General features: G+C 45.2%; 3 protein-coding genes across 3 annotated transcripts in view; 1 reads left to right on the top strand and 2 right to left on the bottom strand.

Annotated features, from left to right (window-relative positions):
• LOC140460630 (uncharacterized) overlaps window positions 1–25,865 on the top strand; it is a 569,010-nt gene that overhangs the window by 308,970 nt on the left and 234,175 nt on the right. The window lies entirely within an intron of this gene.
• The window catches only part of LOC140460632 (uncharacterized), a 1,198,404-nt gene that overhangs the window by 1,140,089 nt on the left and 32,450 nt on the right, over window positions 1–25,865 (bottom strand). The gene's annotated exons all lie outside the window — the stretch shown is intronic.
• Window positions 18,663–25,865, bottom strand: part of LOC140460633 (uncharacterized) — a 44,122-nt gene continuing 36,919 nt past the window's right edge. Inside the window, exon 2 of the mRNA XM_072555251.1 lies at window positions 18,663–19,664. Coding sequence (XP_072411352.1) covers window positions 18,895–19,664 — 770 coding nt within the window. The 3' untranslated portion in view covers window positions 18,663–18,894. The remainder of the gene's footprint in view (window positions 19,665–25,865) is intronic.

Below are 25,865 nucleotides of genomic sequence, written 5' to 3'. Positions count from 1 at the left end.
TAATTTGTTTTCTCGTTCACCCGGTAACCGTCACCTCCTCCTTCCCGGGCCCCGGAAATTATACAAAAATAAACAATAAACCCCACCGGGGACTGTCTCCTTTTCTTCACAACTTTTGTTTGAAAAGTTCCGGCTTTAATTTGAAATGTATTTTAAAGGTATTTTCTGAGGTAAACGATGCCTGTCTGCCCCCCTCCCTCCGTCAGAAACCGCCCGCTGAGTCGATGAGAAAACCGCAGCCTCGCGCCGCCATCTTTGTTTTTCTTCTTCTTTCCGACTCCTCCTTCAGTGGCGCGCGTCATCCGCGCTCCCTCCAATCAGAGCGCACCTTACTCCACCTGACCAATGGCGGCCGGCTTTGCAGTTGAAAAGGAAGCCACAACCCGGAAGGTCGCTCTTCGATTCGTCCGCACCCTTTGGGATTGGTGGAGAGGTTCACAGGCCCTTCACTGTCCCCGCCCCTTTACTACAATGGGCTCGAGGGGTTCAGGAGGAAGGTGTTCTCACTCATTCATTCAACAGGAGATGGGCTCAATTTACTGTAATGGGCTGTGGGGGTACAGTGGTCATGTCTCATGTTGAGGAGGAAGGTGTTTCCTCTCATTCAACAGAAGAGGACCTATTTACTACAGAAGTTTTTTTGTGATGTAGCTGTAGTCTCCCATAGAGCCCTGAGGCTCAGGTTTAAATCCCACTGCTCCAGTCTGTGTAAGAACATACTCAATGTTTTTCAGTCATAAGTCACACAACTATAGTCCAACACGTCTATTTGAAATCGCACGCGTTTGGAGCGTAGCCTTTTCATCAGTTGAAGACATGGAAAACAAAACGGGCAGGAAAGAGAATTCAGATAAATGATCAGCCATGGATGGTGATGAAAGACCATCCATCAGTCAATTACCTATTCCCATTCCTATTTCTGATCTTCTTAATACATGATAAGTTGTATATTTTCCAAACATTAATTTTATTTCCATGGTTTAAAAATGAATATTTAACAATGGTCAGTTTATTCTTTCTCACTTGAGCACATTGTGACCCACAACCATTTCGATACCAATGTTAATATCATATGATCCCTGGAATGGTAGGTCTAACATATGAGGAACGGCTGAGGATCCTGGGATTGTATTCATTGGAGTTTAGAAGATTAAGGGGAGACTTAATAGAGACGTACAAGATAATACATGGCTTGGAAAGGGTGGACGCTAGGAAATTGTTTCCGATAGGTGAGGAGACTAGGACCCGTGGACACAGCCTTAAAATTAGAGGGGGTCAATTCAGAACAGAAATGCGGAGACATTTCTTCAGCCAGAGAGTGGGTGGCCTGTGGAATTCATTGCCGCAGAGTGCAGTGGAGGCCGGGACGCTAAATGTCTTCAAGGCAGAGATTGATAATTCCTCGAGACAACAAGAATCTAAGGGCTACGGGGAGAATGCGGGTAAGTGGAGTTGAAATGCCCATCAGCCATGATTGAATGACGGAGTGGATCGATGGGCCAAATGGCATTACTTCCACTCCTATGTCTTATGGTCTCTCCCCAGTGTGACTGCGCCGATGAGTCTCCAGGGCAGACGGGAAACTGAAGCATTTCCCACAGTCGCCACACTTCCACAGTTTCTCCATGGGGCAGGATTCCTCGGGTTTTTCCATGGCTGAAGCTTCAGCCGCACACAAATGTGTATACAGCCCCTCCCCGGTGTGAATTCCTCTTTCCAGGCCGTATAACTGTTTCTGGCTCCACACTCAGTGCACTGCAACAGTAGGGTCTCTCATCCAGTCCCACTGATGCTGAAAACGTTATGAAACAGGAACTAAAAAGCATTGCTCCATCTCACAGAATCAGAGTTGAAAATCTTTGCTGTCCCGATGGATTGAGTGACTGTCAGACAATGATGACTGCAGATGCTGGAGATCAGAGTCGAAAAGTGTAGTGTTGGAAAAACACAGCAGGTCAGGCAGCATCAGAGGAGCAGGAGAGTCAAGCATAAGCTGTTGATTTTGAAACTTCCGTCTTCAGATAGTCTGTAAAAAGAGATTACAAAAGTCATCATTGTCAATCCGGTGGGAGGTGGGGTCGGAATGAGACAACAAGGTGTTGACACCGACACCAGATAGAAACTGAACATAGAGACGTGGCAAACATTAGTGGCAAGCCAGAGTCAGAGAGTGACACAGCACAGAAACATACCCTTTGGTCCAACTCATCCATGTCGACCAGATATCCAAACTTAATCTAGTTCCATTTGCCAGCATTTGGCCAATAACCCTCTAAACCCCTCCTATTCATACATCTATCCAGATGCCTTTTAAATATCATAATTGTACCAGCACCCACCTCTTCCTTTAGCAGCTTTGTACACACACCAGCTTCTGCATGAAAACTTGCCCCTAAGCTCCATTTCGAACAAATTTCTCTCCATCTAAACCCGTAGCACTATGGCAATCCCAGTCTATGTTTGAAAAGTTAAAATCCCTAACAATAACCATCCTATTACTCTTACAGGTAACTCAAATCTCCATTCAAATTTGTTTCTCAATTTCCCACTGACCATGAAGGTGTCTACAACACAATCCCAATAAGGTGATCATCCCTTCCTTATTTCTCAGTTCCAACCAAATAACCTTCCTGGATGTATTCCTAGGAATATTCTCCTTAAGTCCAACAGCAATACTATCCCTCATCAAAAACACCACTCCCTCTCATCTCTTGCCTCCCTTTCTATCCTTCCTGGAGCATTTGTATCCTGAAACATAAAGCTGCGAGTCCTGCCCATCCCTGAGCCACGTTTCTGTAATTGCTATGATACCATATCCCATCTTCCTAATTATGCCCTGAGTTCAACTGCCTTCCCTGTTCGGCCTCTTGCAATGAAGTAAATGCAGTTTAATTTGTTAGTCCTACCTTGCTCTCTGCTTTGTCCCTTCCTGACCTGACTGCTTGACTCACTCCCTTTCCCAACTGTACCAGTCTCAGATTGGATCTCTTTCCTCACTATTTCCCTGGGTACCTCCCCACGCACCCACCTTGCTCGTTTAATTCCTCCCGAGCAGCTCTTGCAAATTTCCCTGCCAGTATATTAGCTCTCTTTCAATATTCAGGTGCAATCTATCCTTCTTGTACAGGTCACATCTACTCCAGAAGAGATTCGAATGATCCAAAAATGTGAACCTTTCTCCCATGCACCAGCTCCTCAGCCATGCATTCATCTGCTCTATCCTCTCTATTCCAACCCTCACTAGCTCATAGCACTGGCAGTAATCCAGATTTTTCTTGACTCTAGGACCTCTTTTTTAAAATTTGTGCCTGACTTTCTACACTTTCCCTTCAGAATCGCATCCTTTTCCCTTCCTATGTCATTGGTTCCAATGTGTACAATGACCTCCAAACGGTCCCTCTCCCTTTTGAGAGCATTCTGCACCCTCTCGGAGACATCCTTGATCCTGGCACCAGGGAGGCGACACACCATTCTGATTTTTCACTGCTAACGACAGAAGCGTCAGTTTGTACCTCTGACTAGAGAGCCCCTTATCACAATTGATCACTTGGAACCCGATGTTCCCCTCATTACATGAGAGCACGTCTCGAGACCAGAAACTTGGCTTTTCGTGCTACGTTCCCTGAGAGACCATCACCCCCTACATTTTCCAAAACAGCAGACTTGTTTGAAATGGGGACAGCCACAGAATACTCCTGCACTACCTGCCTACCTCCTACCTTTCCTGGAGTTAACCCATCTCCCTGAATGTAGCTGCGGCTTTTCCCCCTTCCTATCATTGCCAAACCATCATACCCCCAGGTCTTGTAAATACCTCATTACCTCGAACTGTCACTGCAACTTATCCACGCGATCCAATAGGATTTGCAAACAAACACACTTACTGCAGACATAATCACCAGTAACATGGATACTCTCCCTAATCTCCCACGTCTGACAGGAAGAGCATATCACTCTCATAAAGGCCACCTTTGCTCCTTCACAATCTACAGACCCAGAAAATAGCACCGTCTTTTTGCTCTAAAAAAGTGCTCCGGGCTAACACAGTACTTGTGGTTTATATTTTTAAAATTTAATCAAGAGACAGATGTCAGTAAAACATATAATCAAGAAAGAATCCACTCCATTCACGACTGCAGACTTACAGCTGGGTTACATGTTCAAGACTATATACTTCTCTATTCCTGTTCTGTGAGCTCCCCCACACAGGTTCCTCCATGGTCAGCTGTGAAGTTTGCTGTTCATTATCCTTTCCCAGATGCACTGCAATGTCCAGTAACTGTGCAGATTCACTGCAGTGTAAAATTACTTTTTCTCTCTCCCTCGTTTTGGACTCCTATCCATGCCCCTTTTAAACCTTGAGAAGGTCATCTCTCAGCCTTCTACGCTCCAGGGAAAACAGCCGCAGTCTTTTCAACTCTCCCTATAACTCAAACCCTCCAACTCTGGAAACAGCCTTGTAAATCATTTCCAACCTCTTTTAAAGTTTCACAACATCTTTCTAACATAGGAGACCAGAACTGAATGCAGTATTCCAAAAGTGGCCTAACTAATGTCATGTAGAGCCATAACATGACTCCGAACTCTTGTACTCAATGCTCTGATCAATAAAGGCAAGCACCAGCAAACGCTTTCTTCACTACCGTGTCTCCCTGTGACTCCACTTTCACAGAACTACAAATCTGCTCTCCATGGTCTCTTGATGCAGGAACACTCTCCACGGCCTTACCATTAAGTGTGTAAATCCTGCCCTGATGTGCCTTTCCAAAATGCAACACCTCACATTTATCTAAATGAAACTTTATCTTCCACTCCTCGGCCAATCAGCCCATCCGTTCAATTCTAATTTAGATTGAACTTTCTTTCCTCTCTTATTTCCTAAACGCTGAAAATCTCCATCCCACACACTCTCCCTCCATTCTCACTTTGCAGAACCTAATCCATGCTGTACCTCATCCTGAAGGGTCTGGTTTACGCTGATTTACAGCCCACGCTAGGGGGATCTAATTGAAACATACAGAATACAGATTGGCCTGGACAGGGTGGATGTTGGGAAAATGTCTCCATTGGTAGGAGAGACTAGGTCCAAAGTGCACAGCCTTAGAGTAAAGGGAAGACCTTTTCGAACGCAGATAAAGGGGAAACCTTTATAGCCAGAGAGTGAGAAACCTATGGAATTCATTGCCACAGAGACTGTGTTGGGCAAGTCACTGAGTATATTCAAGACAGAGATAAATAGGTTCTTGTGTATCAAGGATATTGAGGGTTGCGGGGAGAAAGCTAGAGAATGGGGTTGAGAAACTTGTCAGCCATGATTGAATGGTGGAGCAGACCTGATTGGCTGAATGGCCTAATTTCTGCTCCTAGGTCTTATGGTCTCTTGCTGTCCTGGACATAGAGAGAGAGAACTGGGAGCAGGAGTAGGCCATTTGGTCTTTCAAGCCTGCACCAACATTGAACAGGATATGAATATACCTACATCTTGGTGGATAGGCTGGGACCTTTTTCACTGGAGCATAGGAGGTTGAGAGGTGATCTTATCAAGTCATGAGGGGTATAGATGAGGTGAATGATGGGTGTCCTTTCCTTAGAGTGGGGGTTTCAAGGTTAGGGAGCAAATTTTGAAGGTGAGTGGTGAAAGATTTTAAAAAGACAGGAGGGACACCTTTGTTTTCCCATAGAGAATGGTTCGTATGTGGAATGAATGTCCAGAGGAAGTGGGGATGGAGGTACAGTTATAACGTTTAAAAGATATTTGGATAAGGACATGAATGGGAAAGGTTTGGAGGTGTTATGGACTACGCCAGACCACTCAAAACATTCTTAAGCAGGCAGCGCAGACCGTAACTTTGCTAGTTGTTTCAGTAAGTGCACAGTGAAAATTACCCAAAGTTAGCTAGGTTGACTACCAGGATTTAAAACAGATAAATGTTTAACAGATAAACAAGAATACAGAATGAAACACAAAGAACAGAATATAGAATACTCCCAGAACTCAGTCTTTCTAAACTAGACTTAATTATGCTGTTCCAAATGTACACAACAGTCCCAATAAACAAACCCCTTAAACATACAGTAAAACTGAAACAGAGGCTGACAGGTCGAAGTTAGAAGGGCAGAAGGAGAGAGAGTTTAACAACCTTTCTCCACACAGTCCACTGTTGAACTCACTGAAACAAGGCCTCAGCTTTCACAACAGATCACTTGTCTTTCATTATGCAGGTCACTTCGAAAACATAAAAGCTTGGGCCTAAAGTCTCATCTGTTGACGTGTAAACAAAAAAGCCGACCAATACCCTTTTCATTTCTGTACTAAACCATCCATTTTGGAGCCCGGGGCCGTTTTACCACCACTCTGAAAAAAAAACCAAGGACATGGTATCCTTGAGAAGAAGGACCAGCTTTTAGAAAAAGGACCAGCTTTGTGACAGAGGGAGATGGGCCAAACACTGGCAGATGGGATTAGTTTAGTTTGTGAACATTGCATGGACTAGTTGGACTGAAGGGTCTATTTCTGTGCTGTATGATTCTGTAATGGTCTCAAAACCATTTTCTTGCCTTCCCCTATAACCATCCACTTCTTTGTTGTTCAAAAGTCAAATGACCTCAGCCTCGAACATATTCAATGACCAACCCCCTCCCCCACAATTGCAGGAAGTCAACCCCATTTTTGAACTTAATTCCTATTGCCTTGCTGACTGCTTGCTGCACCTGTCTGACAATTGGTGCAGAAGGACGCTGAGGTCCCTTTGTACATCCACACGTCATTCCTGATGAAGGGCTCGTGCCCAAAACATCGACTCTCCTGCTCCTCGGATGCTGCCTGACCTGCTGCGTTGTTCAAGCACCACACTTGACTCTAATCTCCAGCATCTGCAGTCCTCACTTTCTCCACATACCAATATATTATCACTTAAACCATGCACATCCTTTCTGCCTTTTTTAAAGCAATAGGCTTTAACTTTACATTGTGGCACTGCATTTGCTGTGCGTTTGCCAATTGAGACACAGACGTGAACCAACTTTTCCAGAGTCTGTCCCCTCCCTGGATTCACTCCCTTTCCCTTCAGTTCGTGCAAGTCAGCTACTGAATCCCAGAATGAAAAAGAAATGAAAAAGTGGGTGAGAAAAGAGAGTGCCGTGCCCACAGATATTGGACAGAGTTGCAGTCTGGGGTGAAGCTCAATCTTCATTCAAAGAGAGAGAGAGGAACAACCGCATCTTGAAAAACTCTCGGCCCAACTTCCGCGTTCAGACAGAGGCTGTTCTGAATGGCAGGAGGACCAGGCTCCTTCCGGTCCTCCGGGTCTCACCATTGGTCCTTCAGAAGGAAATCAAGCGCCGTTTCCGCGGACAGCGACGAGCATGCTCAGTGCTTTTGCTGACACCGCAGTTCATGCGCAGTTGTCGCTGACACCGAGAAGCATGCGCAGTACGCTCTGTGGGGGTGCTGGCGTTACTGACAGATTTTAAGCGTCCAAATGTCAAGAGCAGAAAAAAAACCTGCAGCCACAATTTTATTTTTCCCTGTGGATCGACATTTTAATCCTTTTGAATTTCGTCCGGCTTTGTATGTCTTTTGCCAGGGTAGAGGAAGTCCAAAAGTAGCGGCATAGGTTAAGGGTGAGAGGGGAAAGATTTAAAACGGTCTTAAGGGGAAACTTTCATGTAGAGTGTGGTGTGTGTATGGAATGAGCTGCCCAGAGGAAGTGGTGGAGGCTGGTACAATTACAACATTTGAAAGGCATCAGGGTCAGGATGGGTATCTGAATAGGAAGGTGTGAGAGAGATATGGGCGAAATGCTGTCAAATGGGTCACCAGCTGAAAATGTGTTGCTGGAAAAGCGCAGCAGGTCAGGCAGCATCCAAGGAAAAGGAGAATCGACGTTTCGGGCATAAGCCCTTCTTCAGGAATGAGGAGAGTGTGCCTAGCAGGCTAAGATAAAAGGTAGGGAGGAGTGATTTGGGGGAGGGGCATTGGGAATGCAATAGGTGGAGGGAGGTCAAGGTGAGGGTGATAGGCTGGAGTGAGGTGGGGGCGGAGAGGTCAGGAAGAAGATTGCAGGTTAGGAAGGCGGTGCTGTGTTCGAGGGATTTGACTGAGTCAAGGTGGGGGGAGGGGAAATGAGGAAACTGGAGAAATCTGAGTTCAACCCTTGTGGTTGGAGGGTTCCCAAGCGGAAGATGCGGCGCACTTCCTCCAACCGTCGTGTTGCCATGGTCTGGCGATAGAGGAGTCCAAGGACCTGCATGTCCTTGGTGGAGTGGGAGGGGGAGTTGAAGTGTTGGGCTATGGGGTGGTTGGGTTGGTTGGTCCGGTGTCCCAGAGGTGTTCTCTGAAACGTTCCGCAAGTAGGCAGCCTGTCTCCCCAATATAGAGGAGGCCACATCGGGTGCAGCGGATGCAATAGATGATGAGTGTGGAGGTGCAGGTGAATTTGTGGCAGATATGGAAGTGTCCCTTGGGGCCTTGGAGGGAAGTAAGGGGGGGAGGTGTGGGCGCAAGTTTTGCATTTCTTGCGGTTGCAGGGGAAGGTGCCGGGAGTGGAGGTTGGGTTGGTGGGGGGTGTGGACCTGACGAGGGAGTCACGGAGGGAGTGGTCTTTTCGGAACGCTGATAGGGGAGGGGAGGGAAATATATCCCTGGTGGTGGGGTCCGTTTGGAGGTGGCGGAAATGACGGCGGATGGTACGCTGGACATGCAGATTGGTGGGGTGGTAGGTGAGGACCAGTGGGGTTCTGTCCTGGTGGCATTTGGAGGGGCGGGGCTCAAGGGCGGAGGAGCGGGAAGTAGAAGAGATGCGGTGGAGGGTATCGTCGACTACGTCTGGGGGGAAATTGCGGTCCTTGAAGAAGGAGGCCTTCTGGGTGGTACGGTTTTGGAACTGGTCCTCCTGGGAGCAGATGCGGCGGAGACGAAGGAATTGGGAATATGAGATGGCATTTTTACAGGGGGCAGGGTGGGAGGAGGTGTTTCGAGGAAAAAGTGAGGACTGCAGATGCTGGAGATCAGAGCTGAATTCGAGGAGAAAGTGAGGACTGCAGATGCTGGAGATCAGAGCTGAATTCGAGGAGAAATGGGTCACTAGATCAATTTAGGATATCTGGAGGGCATGGGCGAGGAGGACTGAAGGATCTGTTTCTGTGCTGTATGACTTTATGCGTCCATTTCAATGCAAGTTTCAGAAACATGACTGCAGCTTTTTAAAAAATAAGTTAATATGCTTTTAGATGTTAACAATGTTTCTGAATCTATCATTTTAGCTGTTCAAAATTTTAAAGATCAGCCATTTCTTGCACACCCCTGTCTTCCAGGTAGAGTCATCACTATCGATTCTCTCTCTTTCCTGAGAGATACAGCAATCAAAGAGGGCACGAGAAAGCATGGAATGGGAGAAGGGAGGGAGAATGGACAGAGGAGTGGGGGTAGAGAGAGAGTGAAAATGACAGGGGACAGAGGGTGGGGTGCAGAAAATGAGGGGAAGAGAGAGAAGGCGGCTGAGCACAGAGAATTGGTAGGTGCAGAGTGTGAGGAGAGAGAGTGGACGGGGACCAAAAGTTTGGGGAACTGACAGCACAAATCTCACCTTCCTCAGGACTGATGTCAGTGTCTCATGAATTGGAACCCACTCCACCCACAGGAGACCTGAGGCAATTGTTTCTCAATAGATGCTTGGCTAATGCAGTAGAATCATATAATCCTGACAGGCCATTTGGCCCATAAAATTCAGACTGACCTTCCAAACAGTATCCCATCCAGACCCACCCGTTTTTCCTGCAGTTCGCCATGGTTAACCGACCCTCCGTTACACATATGTGGACACTTTAGCACGGCCGATCCACCCTGAACTGCACCCAGAGTTAACTCATGCAGACAGAAGGGTGAGGACGTGTTAAAGTCCACACAGACAGCTGCTCAAGAGTGGGACCGAACCCAGGTCCCTGACATTGTGAGTCAGTGGTACCAACCATTGAGCCACCGTGCCACCCAGAGCTTTCATGTTCTGCTTTGTCCTAGTAGATTCTAACTTCTCATGTGCCCTCAGCAGAGGCTCTCTCCTCCTGACACTGTTGGACCACACCCACTGCAACCTCCCTTTCCCACTTCTCCAGCCCTGAGCACATCGGTTCCTGAATCCTGGCACCAAACAGACACCAATGCCATCTGTGCTCCTGCTGACAACTGCAGAGAACGGAGACCATCTCTGTCACTGTTCTGTACCTTACCGCCACCTCCCCCTCCCCAATGTTGTTTTTACTCTCACGGCCCAACCAGTTTGCTCCTACCACCTGCAGCCCTCTCTCAGATCTCCTTTACCTGCCAGACCTGCACTTACACCCTCCTGACCCTGTCCACTGATGCAAACAAAAGGCTGTCTCCAGAAGGGAATGACCGTCTCCCAGAATACAGTGCCTGGTTAACTTTCCCACTTTACACTCAACATGTCTGCAGCGTGGCTTCCAGCTCCATCTCTCTGAACGAATGTCCTCCAGGATGTGTTTGCCCTGGATCACAGTATCCAGAGCCTCCCACCTTCTGCAAATTGAAAGACAAGCCCCACCCCGCCCTCTCCAATGTGTGTTGTATAACTGATAGCCAAGTACGGAACCCATGAGGATGGCCTCAACAGGGACCTTGGTTTCATGTCACACTACAAGTGACCCCACTCACACAGACTTGTACCCCATTACTCACACACGTTACCAAGCATGGTCGAATGCAAACACATGCTTTTATGCACAAACACACACGCTCTCATGCATGCACACACATCAGTTTATGGGGTGAAATTGTAATTGCAGAATTTTATTTGCAGATACATTATATTTTGCTCAAAAAGCACACAATCTTCAGGCAGTCAATCTATGTGACATGTTATAAATCCCTACTTTGGAAACAGAACCAATTTGACTCAAGGTTGGGTTGCAGACAGACTTATACATGAGTGAATCAGAGGGTTTTCTTTCCCCAGAAAATGATTTCATCATTAGATTCTGAACTCCAGATTTCTGACTGACTTCCAATTCTGCCCTCTGCTGTGGCGGGATTCAAACCCAGGAGTCCCGAGAAGTCCCCAGAACTGGGTTGATAGTCCAGTCAATAATGGCACTCGACCCTTGTTCCTTCAATCACCCTGTAATGGTACATGAACTCACTGGTGCCTCCGCAGGTGGGAGGAGGGGGTGATGCCCTTCCCGCACTGAGAGCAGGTGAGCATGCTGTGCCTCGTGTGGACCCGCTCGTGCGTCTGCAGGCTGGAAGAATTAATGAATCCCTTCCTGTGCCTGGAGCAGGTGATTAGCCATTCCCTGTTGTGGACTCGCTGGTAAACTTCTAAAATCTCAAGACATATAATCAAGAAAGAACCCACTCTATTCACTACTGCAGACTTACGGCAAGGTTACACATTAAAAACTCTGCAGTGATCTGTTCCTGTGCTGTGAGCTCTCCTACACATGTTCCTCCAAGATCAGCTGTGAATTTTGCTGTTTGTTCATTTTTCCAAGATGTTCAGAGATATATGATTTCAAACAGCGAAGGCAGTAACTGCAGATTCACTGCTGTATCCGTTAGTAGTATACGTTTCTCTCTCTCTCTCTCTCTCTCTCTCTCTCTCTCTCTCTCTCTCTCTCCCTTACAGACCACGTGCTTGCTGCCTTTGGCTGTCTTTCTCCATTTTAAAATTGCTGTTGTCTTGATTTTTTTACTCTAAAGTTCCAAAACAATGCATCAGCATATAAAACATTAATTGCTGCTCCTGGAATTCAAGGAAATCGCCTCCAACACTGAAAATACCTCAAAAAAGGAGCAGCTCTTACAGCCACAAATTTTCCAGTCCTCCATCTTGGATTAGTTCTTGGTGAACCTTCCCATCTTCTAGGTTACAGTTATTCAAATAATTTGCTTTTCTATTTTTGCTAGAAAAGTGGATAACCTTACGTTTAACCACACTAACTGCATCTGACATACATTTGCCCACTCACTCAGACTGTCCAAATAACATTGTATCCTCCTCACAGCTCACCCTTCCACCCAGCTTCGTGTCATCTGCAATTTGTGACATATTCCAATTAGTTCCCTCATCTAAATCATTGGCACATACTGTGAATGCCTGGGGTCCTAGTCCCAATCCCTGCAGTTATAAAACATCAATCTGATTGACCATACAAAATAGCAGATGTTAGCTTGACGTTCACAACTGACGAAGACCTGATAAGCAATTATGAACCACTGAATTACTAAATCACAGAAGCAGGCCATTCAGCCCATCGTGTCCATGCAGCTCTCTAAATGAGCTTTCTGATGTTGTGCCATTTTCCTGACGTTTCCTTGGAAAATGGTAAATTGCTTGTCATCAAATAATTTTCCAATCCTCTTACCTGAATCTGCTTCAACCACTGTTCCATGCGATGTCTTCCAGATCTATTTACTCACTGTGTGAAATTTCTTTCTCACATCACATTTTCTTCCTTGTAATGGATTTGAAATCTGCATTCTTATTCTCAATGCTTTTACCATGGTGAACAGTTTTTCACTGTCTTTTCTGGGTATGAATTTTCTCATAATTTTCAAAACTTAGTTTGAATCTGACTTCAGAGAGCAGTCCATGAGGCCAAGCCTCTTCAACAACACAGAAACAATTGAGCATCTAAAGGCCTCTCAGTCATCACTGTGAGCCCCATAGCAACCATTGTTACCTGGGCGGCCATGCATTCCAAACCTGGTCTCTCAACATCACTAGTAATGTCCCACAGTTCGAGAAACTGTGATTCTCGCTACGACTATAAAAATGGATTTTTTTTTAAAGCGGTTGTTGGTGAGAAGTTTAATCCTTTCTGTCCAGTAGGAAGTCAATGCTGTGTTTAGGTTTGAATGAGACAGGGTGACAGCAGAAAGATATAAAAGGTACCTCAGGGGCAACGTTTCCATGCAGAGGGTGGGTTGGTGCGTGAATGGGATGAGCTGCCAGAGGAAGTGGTGGAGGCTGCTACAATTAAAGCCCTTAAAAGGTCTCTGGATGGGTCTATGTGTAGGAAGGGTTTAGAGGCAGATGAGCCAAGTGCTGGCAAGTGGGACTGGATTAATTTAGGATATCTGGTTGGCATGGACGGGTTGGCCCGAAGGGTCTGTTTCCGTGCTGTACATCTCTACCATTCTAAATAATAAAATGTATACTTTGATAAATTACAAACTATATCCATGTTAATAAGGCTTAGTACACCACACACTTCACTAACCATTCTCAACAGGGTCCTACCCCTTCAATGACTGAGGAACATCCGCCTCCAGAATGGTCACCGGCTCCTACCTGCTGTACAGCCGGGCGGTGTGGCCGTGACACAGCAGCTGCACCAGGAAGGCGGCGGTGCCCAGTGACGGGTGTCTGCCCCGGGCCGCACGGCGCCATTTTCCTAACGGCCGCCCCTTCCCCGCTCGAGCGACTTCTCCTCCCAACCGCCTTCACCCCCGCGTGACGTCAGCTCAGGGGGATGGGCGGGGCCGGGGGAAGCCTCACCGTCACCAAGCAACAGCCACCTCGCGCTACAACTGCTGCGACCTGAAGCGGGAAATCTGCATTTTAAAAGGGACATGGACATTTAACGGGCTGTTTCAGCAAATAGATTGAAATGGACAAGATTACATTTCAAAGGGATGTAGGCACATTCAAAGGGATATCTCAATATGCAAAATGACGCAGATATAAAAGGTACCTAAGGGGCAACGTTTCCATGCAAAATGAATCTACATTTCGAAGAGACGCTGCCCTATTTATAAGTAGAAATGACCCTTTAAGAGACATAGTAATATCGAAAGGGGGAAAGGTACATTATCGAGAGGCAAGATTGCGCTCAAAGGAACACAACACATTTAAAGGACGTAACTACATTTGAAGGGGCATTTTTATATTTAAAAAGACACATTGAAATCTCATAATTAAAAGTACATGGTAATATTTAGAAAGCATGACCATGTTTGAAATAGTGCAGCCACTTTATAAGAAAAGGGATTTGGGTTGGGGCGCGGGGGAAGATTTAATTTTTAAGAAAGTAAGCAAGTTATTACGATTTGGAATGATCTTGAAGGGGTGATGGCACCAGTAAGTGGCAAACGTTAATACAAAATTCTTGAAAAGAAAATGATTCCAGATATATGCGGATGCAGGGAAATAATTCAACAGAAGAGCCATTACAAATTTATGGAGCAAACAAAATCCTTTTTGAGAGATATAAATGGGAGCATCAATATTTAAATAGGAATTCCAATTTTTGTTCTCCTCCCAAAATCTGTCTTGTCAGGGTGCAGTGTAAGCCAGCACAATTTGTTATACCACAGTCGGCCTTGCAACTCAACCTCATTGTGTTCTCACCCAATATTCATATCTGTGTGCTTTGCAGTCAAGGGAAAGAGGGAATGATGAAAAATACTGGCTCTGCCAGTGATGCTCACGTTCGATGAACAAATAAAACAGATCATGGTGCTGCCATCACTGCATGTGTCAGAATTAAATGATCAGAAAAATTCTGAACTCACTACAAACATTTTGTGCACAATGCCGTTATTTCTACTTATTTTGATTGCGATTTCGTCTGTACCAAATTAAGAGCAGCCTTAGTTTACGTTTCATTGGCAATTCTACATGTTGACTTTCTATTATCACAATCTCTTTAATTTTTTTATATGTATTTAAATTAATCTTCAGATTGTTCACAACTGAATAACATTCCAGACTGAAAATTCACAGCCTAAAAAATGTTTTGGCATTTGATGAAGTTATTTGGGCAATAGCAATAGCAAATGAAATATCAAAGAAATACAAAGTTATGAGGAGGGATACTTATCTTGTTTAACCAAGCACCATGGCAGTGCAGAGAATTTCAGAAATGCAGAATAAATATTCACAGAGTACCCCTTATTCAACTCATTCAAGAATTTCAAATTGTGTTTGAGGCAATTCAATGGCAAATGGCAACATTTGTTTGTTAATACACTCACCATAAATTGTGAATATGATTTTGATAAATAATCTATGTTTAATCCCAAATGGAACAATTAAGTGCAAAGTTACTTTCAACCATTTAATATAACACTGCAAATGTTATTTCATATGAAAATACAATCGTTTTATAAAATCTTTACAAAGGAAATATATTAAACAAAATAGCTTTCCTGGGTGTCAATATTTACAACAGTTAAGCAGCTATTATTTGGCAATCGACCAACTAATTGAAATAATTTCAGAATAAATTAGCTGTTTCATTATTATACATTGAGATATTTTAATTAAAATGTCACAAAGGAAATCTTTAACACAAAGCCAAGTTAGATAAAATACAAAAGTATCTTGCAGAATTCACTTCAAATCATATCTGTTGAATCACAAAAAGATGATGCTCAATGTACTAAATGATGGACAAACATTGTAAAGAATGTATATAGCTCAATTATATCTTAAATGAATATTTACTCTGCCTTGGACAACAACAACTGAAAAGTTTTTTAACAAATTGACAACTACAATAGCAAAGCTTTAGAAAATCCACCACTGAGCCAAATCTTGCATAAAAGTTTTTTTCAGGAAATCCTTTAAAGATTTCAGGCTTCTCCAGCTTCAGTTAGCCGAAGAAGAAAAAAATGCATCTGGTTGGAGACATGAATAGAAAAGAATCAGAGGGATATGGACCAAATGTTGGCAAATGGGTCACTAGATTAATTTAGGATATTTGGTTGTCTGGACTGAAGGGTTTGCTTCTGTGCTCTACAACTCTATGACTCTATTTCTACATAGTCAGAATCAATTTCACAAAACGAGGATTAGGCCATTCATCCTTTACAGCCTGTCTTGGGCTGTGGCCTAACTGCGCACGTTTCGATGCAAGTTTCAGAAAAATTTCAGCAGTTCTTTTCAAAAAGTGAACATATATTCAGAAACATTGTTAAAGTCTGAAAGTATCAATGTAACTATTCTCAATGTTAAAGATCAGCCATTTCAGAAAGTCATTTAAATGTAGAGCTTTTCTAACAATGGGTGTGAAGTCTGTCTGTGTCCCAATATCGAGTCAGACTGACATTGTTGTTCGAAAAGCTCTGCATTTAAATGACATTCTTGAAGGTAATTTAAAACAAATTCTGGGATTAATGTACCAAAGAACAGAAGCCCATTCTGAAATATGAAAGATTTAATCTAAAATTGTTTAGTGAAGGACATCTCCATGACCGTGGACTCCTTTGGCTATAAATTCTGTGATCATGATCTTATTGTCCATGACCACCTGATGAAAGAGCAGCGTCTGAAATGGAGTGATCAGTAAAAATGTCTCATTTGGATCCCCCAAGGTTAGAAATGGAAGCATATCTCTTCAAGGTTACAGTTTGATTTACCCTTTCAACACTCTTGAAATGTAAGGTGTTCCATTGTAGTGTTCAATTCTGATCCATTAAAATCAGTATCCAGTCTCATCTGAGTGTAGAACCAACTCAACTGATGGAACAAACAAAAACTTTTCGGTTTGCTTTTTAGATGTGACATCTTCTCTCCCTCCCTCTCTGGTGACCCAACAGGACTACCAGAGCTGGAAGTACCACTCTCGAAATACGATTACTGACCTACAGTTTTCTTGTGCTGCTGAACATAAGGATTTAAAAACTGCTAGCCTGATCTCTCACAAAAGCACAAAAACAGACTGCTAACCCCTGTCTGCGTAGAGGAGAAATTTCAGGTGGAACAGATCACAAAATAACTGTTACCAGTCCCACAACACGTGTTTCCATCTACAAAGTTAAAAATCTCACAACACCAGGTTATAAACCAACAGATTTATTCGGAAACACTAACGTTTGGAGCACCGCTCTCTTATCAGGTTGGTTGTGGAGAATGAGATCATGTTCGTGGAATTTATAGCCAAAGGAGTCCAGTGTCATGGAGATGTCATATATTAAACAATTTTAGATTAAATCTTTCATCTCTTAGATTGGGTTTCTGCTCTTTAGCATGTTAATTCCAGAACTTGTTTTTAATTACCTTCTCAAGAAAGTCATTCAAATGCAGAGCTTTTCTAACAATAGGTGTGAATTCTGTCTGGGTCCCAATGTTGAGTCAGACAGACATTTTTCTTAGAAATGTTGCGCATTTAAATTACATTCTTGAGAAGGTAGTTTTTAGATTAGGGTGTAGGTTAGGCTGGATTGGCCATGCTAAATTACCCTTATTGTTCAGGATATGCAAGGTAGGGGGGATTAGCTATGAGAAATATGAAGTAAGGGAGTGGGTCTGGGTGGCAATGGTGCTAAATGCCTTCTTAACCATCCAGTCTACCAGTTCTTTGCAGGTTGCATCACTATGTATCTGAACCCTCTTACATCTCTGTTTTAACTATACAAGCCCTGTCCTTCCTCGTTTTAGCAAAATGCAACCCCTTGCTTTTTCATACCTCTCTCATATACGCACACCCTAACACTCTCACACACTCACAGACTTACACTCCATCACACTCGACCAAGCATGCACACACTCTTACATGCACTCTCACATACAAACTCACATGCACACACACACAACTCTTATGGAGTGAATTTTTATCGGCAGGATTATATTTGCAGATACTTTCAATTTTGCTCACAAAGCACACAATCTACAGGCAGTCAATGCATGTAATATTTTATATATTCCTACTTTAAAAACAGAACTAGTCTGATTCAAGATTGGGATACTGACAGACTCAAACCTCACAACTTTAATGTATTGTGTGAGTTGAGATGTCACTTTTTTTAAAATATAAAACCATAAGTCATCTCAGTAACATGACTTAGATGTTGTTCTTGGAGTAACATATTAATGAACCGAAACCTGCAACCCATTCTAAAAGATATCAGTTGTATGACACTGTGAATTTTGCTCTAAGATCTATGTCTTATGATCCTGCTCCACAGCTACCTGTGGAAGGAACAGCGCTCCGAAAGCTAGTGCTTCCGAATAAACCTGTTGGACTATAACCTGGTCTTGTGTGATTTTTAACTTTATCCACCCCAGTGGTTTCTAGTGAACACAGCCCATACCTCCCAGTAAACTTTACAACGCCAATGAAACAACACAGTACCGGCACTCCTAAAAAATTTACAAATTTCTAATGATACTAGCTACCCATTCACTGCTCCATCTGATACACAACATTGCAAACTTAGTGCAGGAGGCTGAAAGAAACGAACAGCTTCAAAACAAAAAACCTCTTGGAGCTCAAAGCTTTGAATGAGAGTCTGAGCCCGCTGTAAGTTCAGGTAATCTTTATTATGACCCAACTTTGTTAAAGCTTCAGATCCTCCAGCAAAAAGGTGTAGAAAAAAGTAGCTGCTTTTTAAACAGCTCAAGGTCAAAGCACACATACTCCTCACCCCCCTATCCCACCTCACTTTCTTTACTATTGGTCATCACCGAGTTGTCCCTTTGTAATTGGATCCTTGGGACAGCCGTAACCTGGAGGAGGTATTGCCTTACTCAGCAATTTCAACCCATATCCTGTCTTCTCGTAAGTTTCTCCCTGCTCATTTGCCAGGGGCTGAGTTGGGGGGGGGGGGGGGGGGAAAGAGGGGAGGTGCTGGGCAGTGTAGTATTAACCACACAGCTGTGGGTCTGGAGTCACGTGTAGGCTAGACCAGGTAAAGGATGCAGCTTGGTGACTGAATGAATCCTTTCCCACAATGGCAGTACCCCTCCCTAAAAAGAGCATGCGTGAATCAGATGGGCCCCCCACCCTAAAAACGGTTTCATCATCAGATTCTGAACTCCAGATTTCTGACAGAATTCCAATTCCGTGATCTGCCATGGCTGGATTCAAACTCAGGAGTCCCCGGAACTGGGTTGATAGTCCAGTCCCTAATGGCACTCAGTTGTTGCTCCTTCAATCACCCTGTGATGGCACGTGAACTCGTTGGTACCTCCGCAGGTGGGAGGAGCGGGTGAAGGCCTTCCCACACTCTGTGCAGCCGAAGGGCTTCTCCCCAGTGTGGATCCGCTGGTGGGTCTGGAGATTGGAGGAATCGCTGAACCCCTTCCTGCACTCAGGGCAGCTGAAGGGCCACTCCCCTGTGTGAACCCTCTGGTGTCTCAGCAGGATGGAGGAATTGCTGAAGGCCTTCCCGCACTCAGTGCAGGGGAATGGCCTCTCCCCCATATGGATCTGCCGGTGGGTCAGCAGAGTGGTGGAATTGCTGAAGGCCTTCCTGCACTCGGGGCAGCTGAAGGGCTTCTCCCCAGTGTGGAGACGCTGGTGCTTCCACAAGTTGCTCACCTGACTAAATCCCTTCCCGCACTTGGGGCAGGTGAAAGGCCTCTCCCCAGTGTGGACCCGCTGGTGAGTCAGCAGGTGGGAGGAATTGCTGAAGGCCTTCCCACACTCGGGGCAGCTGTAGGGCCTCTCCCCCGTGTGGACCCGCCAGTGGGTCAGCAGGTCAGAGGAATGTCTGAACGCCTTCTTGCACTCGGAGCAAGAAAATGGCCTCTCACCAGTGTGGAGTCGCTTGTGGGTCTGGAGGTTGAAGGAATTGCTGAAGGCCTTCCCACACTCGGGACATGGGAAAGGCCTCTCCCCTGTATGGACCCGCTGGTGAGTCCGCAGGGCAGAGGCCTGGGTAAAGCTCTTCCCACACTCAGGGCAGCTGAAGGGCCTCTCTCTGGTGTGACTGCGCCGATGAGTCTCCAGGGCAGATGGGACACAGAAGCCTTTCCCGCAGTCACACTTCCATGGTTTCTCCACAGGGCGGGATTCCTCAGATTTCTCCATGGCCGAAGCTTCAGCCGCACACAAACACGTGTAGAGCCCCTTCGCACCGTGATTTCCTCTTAACAGGCAGTATAGCTGTTACACGCTCCACACTCAGTGCACTGCAACAGTAGGTCTCTCATCCAGTCCCACTGATACAGGAAATGTACTCAAACAGGAACCAAAAAGCTTTGCTCCTTCTCACAGAATCACAGTCAAAAATCGTTGTGGTCCTGATGGATTGATTGACCGTCAGACATTGACACCAAAGTGAGAACTGCTGACTCTGGAGAGTCACTGTCAAAACGTACGGCACTGGAAAAGCTCAGCAGATCAGGCAGCATCCGAGGAGCAGGAGAGTTGACGTTACAGTTAATTTTGAAACTTCTGTCTTCAGATCTTCAAACGCTGTAAAAAGAGAATATAAAGTCATCACTTTCAGTTCTGCTTTCTGGTGAACATTCTTTTCTTTTATTATTCCACAAAACTGAAAGCGTCATCCCATTCTCTCTCTCTCCACCTCTGTTCTCATTCCACTTTAACCAATTGTCCTGAAGGTGCTGATTCAGGATTTTACAGGTGCTGAAAAGCAAAAATGTCAAAGCTTATCTCTCTGAAACTCCACCTGAAAGTTAGTATCTTTCACGTCATTGGCATAATGCTGAGAGTGAGCAGGTCTGATTTGGAAAGCAAAATAAAGTGTGCCACTTCAGGATGAGCCTGCAATGCAGCTTCTTGAGGAACAACCTCAAGAAATGGTTAATGTCCCCAGGAAGGGGAGCATAATGAGACTTCAAGGTATTAACACCGACACCAGAGACAGAGAAACTGAACATACAGACGTGGCAAACATTGATGGAAAGCCAGAATCATAGAGATAGACACACAGAAACAGAATAGTTTGACTGAAATGCCTGTGTCTGTGCTGACCAGATATCCTAAATTAATCTAGTCACATTTGCCAGCACGTGTTCCCTGGCCCTTTGAACCCTTCGTTTTGATACACCCGTCCAGATGCCTTTTAAATGATGTAATTGTACCAGCCTCCACTACTTTCTCTGGCAGGTCATTCCGTACACACATTCACACCCGCCAAAACCTTGTGAAAAAGTTGCCTCCTCAGGTCGCTTTTTAATCTCCACGCCCCCTCCCCCGCCGCCCTCACCCTAAACCAATCACCCTCTAGTTCTGGACTCCCCCATCCAAAGGAAAAGACCATGTCTATTTACCCTATCCATGCTCCTTATGACTTTATAAAAGTCTATAAGGTTACCCCTAAGATTCTGGCGCGGGTTGGGAAAACAGCCCCACCCTATCCTTCCGTCCCTCCTCACCCGGACAATTAAGACACATACCTGAGTTTGCAGAGTCTGCTCCCTCCCTGGATTCACTCCAGTTCCTACCAGTGAACAGATTTTCTCCCTCTTAGATTGAACAGTTGCTCAGCGAAAGGGTTTTACTCTGAAACGAGCAGAGCCACTTCCGCGTTGTGACGTCATCGATGGGTCGATACGGGAGAGGGAGAGACAGGAATGGGAGGAGCGTACAGCGGGGAGGGGGCGGAGCGATAGGGCGGAGAGACGATTGGGGTCAGGGGCGGGGCGACTGGGTGGAGCCAGAGGCGGAGTGCGGCCGGGACAGTGGGAGGAGCAAGTGTCGAGCGACGGCCGACGAGACGAAGGGGCGGGGCGAACGGCGGCTCCGCACTGCGCCTGCTCCGGATTGACAGGCCGCACTGCTCTGCACAGTTTTCAAAAATCTTTTCTCTTCAGAGAATCCGCACAATGTAGAAGCAGGTCACCCGGCCCAATGAGACCACACCGACCCTCCGAAGGGTAACCCACCCACATCCATTCCCTTTCCTCTCCTGCCCGATATTTACCCCCCGAATAGACCTCACCTGGGCGCTGTGGGTAATTTAACATGGCGAATCCACCCTAATCTGTGCATCCCTAGACCATGTGGGGCAATTTAGCATGGCCAATCCACCCTCACCCTTCACAGATTAACTACTCTCCGGGAAAAACAGCTCCTCCTCTTCTCTACCTTAAATCTACTCCCCCTAATTTTATGGCCGATTCTCATCCACCAGCAGAAACTACTAGACAGGGCAGGGAGCTGGTGGGCGTGCGTCTGGATGGCATGCTCTTCAGAGGGGTTGAATGGTCTATTTCCACACTGTAGAGATTGAATGATTTATTGCAGTCGTGTTTGCCCCGGATCTCAGCGTGCAGAACCTCCCACCTTCCACCAAATCAAAAGACAAGTCCCACTCTGCCCTCTCGTATGTGCGTTATCTGTCTGCTTAATCGTTTCCAGTGAATACGGCCCAAACCCCGCTGCTGTCAGTAAACTTTAAAATGCTCAGGAAACAATGTAACGAGGACATGCCGCAAACCTAAAGGACTAGCCACACTACATACATCAGGACCATTTCTGAACTGACAGCCAGACTACTGCGACCACTCGGACTCATAACAGCACACAAACCAACAGCCACGCTCAGACAACAACTCACCAGAACGAAGGACCTGATACCCAACATGAACAAAACTCATGTAGTGTACAAAAATCCCATGCAAGGACTGCACAAAACACTACATAGGACAAACAGGAAGACAGTTAACGATCCGTATCCATGAACACCAACTAGCCACGAAACGACATGACCAGCTATCCTTAGTAGCCACACACACAGACGACAAGCAACATGACTTCGACTGGGACAACACTACCATTATAGGGCAAGCCAAACAGAGAACAGTCAGGGAATTCCTAGAGGCATGGCACTCATCCACAGACTTTATCAACAAACACATTGACCTGGACCCAATATACAGGCCACTACAGCGGACAGCTGGAACTGACAACCCAAAGCGGCAGAGACAGGCCACTATAAATGCCGGAGGAAACAGCACAGAAGCGCTTTACAGGAGGCTCCCAAGCACTGAGGATGTCACCTAGACAGGGGACGAAACGTTTGCAAGACAAATTCCCAGCTCGGCGAACAGAACCACAACAATGAGCACCCGAGCTACAAATCTTCTCCCAAACTTTGAAAACAATGTAATACCTGAGGTACTGAAAACCGTAAGGTTTCTAATGATAACAGTGACTGATTCACTCCTTCTGATGTACAGCAGTGGAAATACAATGTTGGAGGCTGAAAGAAATGAGCAGTTTAAAACAAGAACCCACCTAACCCTTCACTTAGCACCCCACTCAGCAAACTGTACTTACTGCCGGTAAAGCACTTCATCCCCACAGTGCAATGAATTCCCACTTTCCACTAAAATTCTGGATGTACTCATTCACTCAGTTGCTGTCCCACGAATTAAAGATTTCACTGTAACTTGTTCTGTGCAACGAACCAGAATTGATCAGGGACCTCGAAGTGAAGGAGCCATTGAGAAGTAGTGACCATAATACAATACGCTTCAATCTGCAATTTGAGAGGGAAAGGGTACAATCAGAAGTGACAGTATTTCTGTTGAATAAAGGGAACCATGGAGCTATGAGGGAGGAGCTGGCCAAAGTTCAATAGTGCAATACCTTGGCAGGGATGACAGTGGAGGAACAATGGCAGATATTTCTGTGTATAATGCAGAAGATTCTGGATCAGTTCATTCCAAAAAGGAAGAAAGATCCTAGGAGGAGGCATGGGTGGCCGTGGCTGATGAGGGAAGTTAAGAAACATATAAAGTTAAAAGAGAAAAAGTATAACATAGCAAAGATAAGTGGGAAAACGGGGGACTGGGAAGCTTTTAAAGAACAACAGAGGATTACTAAGAAGGAAATACGCAGAGAAAAAATGAGGTACGAAGGTAAACTGGCCAAGAATATAAAGGAGGATAGTAAAAGCTTTTTTAGGTATTTGAAAGGCAAAAAAATGGTTAAGACTAAAATTGGGCCCTTGAAGAAAGGGGAATATATTACGAGGAACAAAGAAATGGCAGAAGAATTGACTTGGTACTTCAGATCTGTGTTCACTGGGGAAGACACAAGCAATCTCCCTGAAGTAACAGTGGCTGAAGGACCTGAACTTAAGGGAATTTATATTTGCCAGGAATTGGTGTTGGAGAGACTGTTAGGTCTGAAGGTTGATAAGTCCCCGGGGCCTGATGGTCTACATCCCAGGGTACTGAAGGAGGTGGCTCCAGAAATCGTGAATGCGTTGGCGATTATATTCCAGAGTTCGATAGATTCAGGATCAGTTCCTGCGGATTGGAGGGTGGCTAGTTTTGAACCATTTTTAAGAAAGGTGGGAGAGAGAAAACAGGAAATTATAGAGCAGTTAGTCTGACCTCAGTGGTGGGAAAGATGCTGGAGTGTATTATAGGGGATGAAATTACGACACATCTGGATAGTAGTAACAGAATAGGTCAGAGTCAGCATGGATTTATGAAGGGTAAGTCATGCTTGACTAATCTTCTGGAATCTGTTGAGGATGTAACTCTGAAGATGGATGAGGGAGATCCAGTAGATGTAGTGTGCCTGGGCTTTCAGAAAGCTTTTGATAAAGTCCCACATAGGAGGTTATTGAGCAACATTAGGGCACATGCTATTGAGGGAAAAGTACTAACTTGGATTGAAAGTTAGTTAGTTGGCTGACAGGAAACAAAGAGTAGTGATAAATGGCTCCATTTTGAAATGGCAGGCAGTGACCAGTGGGGTACCGCAGGGATCAGTGCTGGGACTGCAGCTTTTTACAATATATATTAATGATATAGAAGATGGTATGAGTAATAACATTAGCAAATCTGCTGATGATACAAAGCTGGGTGGCAGGGAGAATTGCAAGGAGGATGTTAGGAGATTACAGGGTGACCTGGACAGGTTAGGTGAGTGGTCAGATGCATGGCAGATGCAGTTTAATGTGGATAAATGTATAGTTATCCACTTTGGTGGCAAGAACAGGAAGGCAGATTACTATCTAAATGGAATCAATTTACGTCAAGGGGCAGTACAAAGAGATCTGGGTGTTCTTGTACACCAGTCAATGAAGGTAAGCATGCAGGTACAGCAGGTAGTGAAGAAGGCTAATAGCATGCTGGCCTTCATAACAAGAGGAATTGAGTATAGAAGCAAAGAGGTCACACAGCATTGCCCTTTAATGTGAAGGGCCACTGCTTGTCACTGCCCACTCGGGTGTTTCCTTCCTTTTGGAGATTGGATCAGTGTGTGACTGTGCCTCTGTGTGTGTGTACGTGCAAGAGAAAAAAAAATAGAAGCAAAGAGGTGCTTCTGCCGCTGTACAGGGCCCTGGTGAGACCACACCTGGAGTACTGTGTGCAGTTCTGGTCTCCAAATTTGAGGAAAGACATTCTGGCTATTGAGGGAGTGCAGCGTAGGTTCACAAAGTCAATTCCTTGAATGGCGGGACTACCTAACGCTGAAAGGTTGGAACAACTGGGCTGATATACCCTTGAGTTTAGAAGGGATCTGATTGAGACATATAAGATTATTAATGGATTGGACACTCTGGAGGCAGGAAACATGTTTCCGCTGATGGGTGAGTGCCGAACCAGAGGACACAGCTTAAAAATACGGGGTAGACTATTGAGGACAGAGATGAGGAGAAACTTCTTCACCCAGAGTGTGGTGGCCTTGTGGAATGCTCTGCCCCAGAGGGCAGTGGAGTCCCAGTCTCTGGATTCATTTAAGAAAGAGTTGGATAGAGCTCTCAATGATAGTGGAATCAAGGTTTATGGAGCTAAGGCAGGAACAGGATACTGATTAAGGATGATCAGCCATGATCATATTGAAAGGTGGTGCAGGCTCGAAGGGCAGAATGGCCTACTCATGCATCTATTGACTATTGCTCCCAGTAAGGGCAAAACATCTTTGAAATGTGCTCTGAAAGTGCGCTGACTCTACTGCTTTCAGCAAAGCTGATTAGAGTTACAAAGCATGAAAACAAACCCTTCGGCCCAGCTTGTCATGCCAACCAAATATTCTAAATTAACCTAGTCGCATTTGGCCCAAATCCCTCTAAATCCTTCCTATTTATGTACCTATCCAGATGCCTTTTAAATGTTGTCATTATCTGGTAGTTTGTTACACACGTGCACCATCCTCTGCACGAAAACCTTGCCGGTCACGTCCCTTTT

This window comes from Chiloscyllium punctatum, chromosome 36 (assembly GCF_047496795.1).
Source record: "Chiloscyllium punctatum isolate Juve2018m chromosome 36, sChiPun1.3, whole genome shotgun sequence".
Taxonomy (NCBI): domain Eukaryota; kingdom Metazoa; phylum Chordata; class Chondrichthyes; order Orectolobiformes; family Hemiscylliidae; genus Chiloscyllium; species Chiloscyllium punctatum.
Note: the sequence above shows the minus strand (reverse complement) of the source record. Positions and strands in the feature narration are given on the sequence as shown.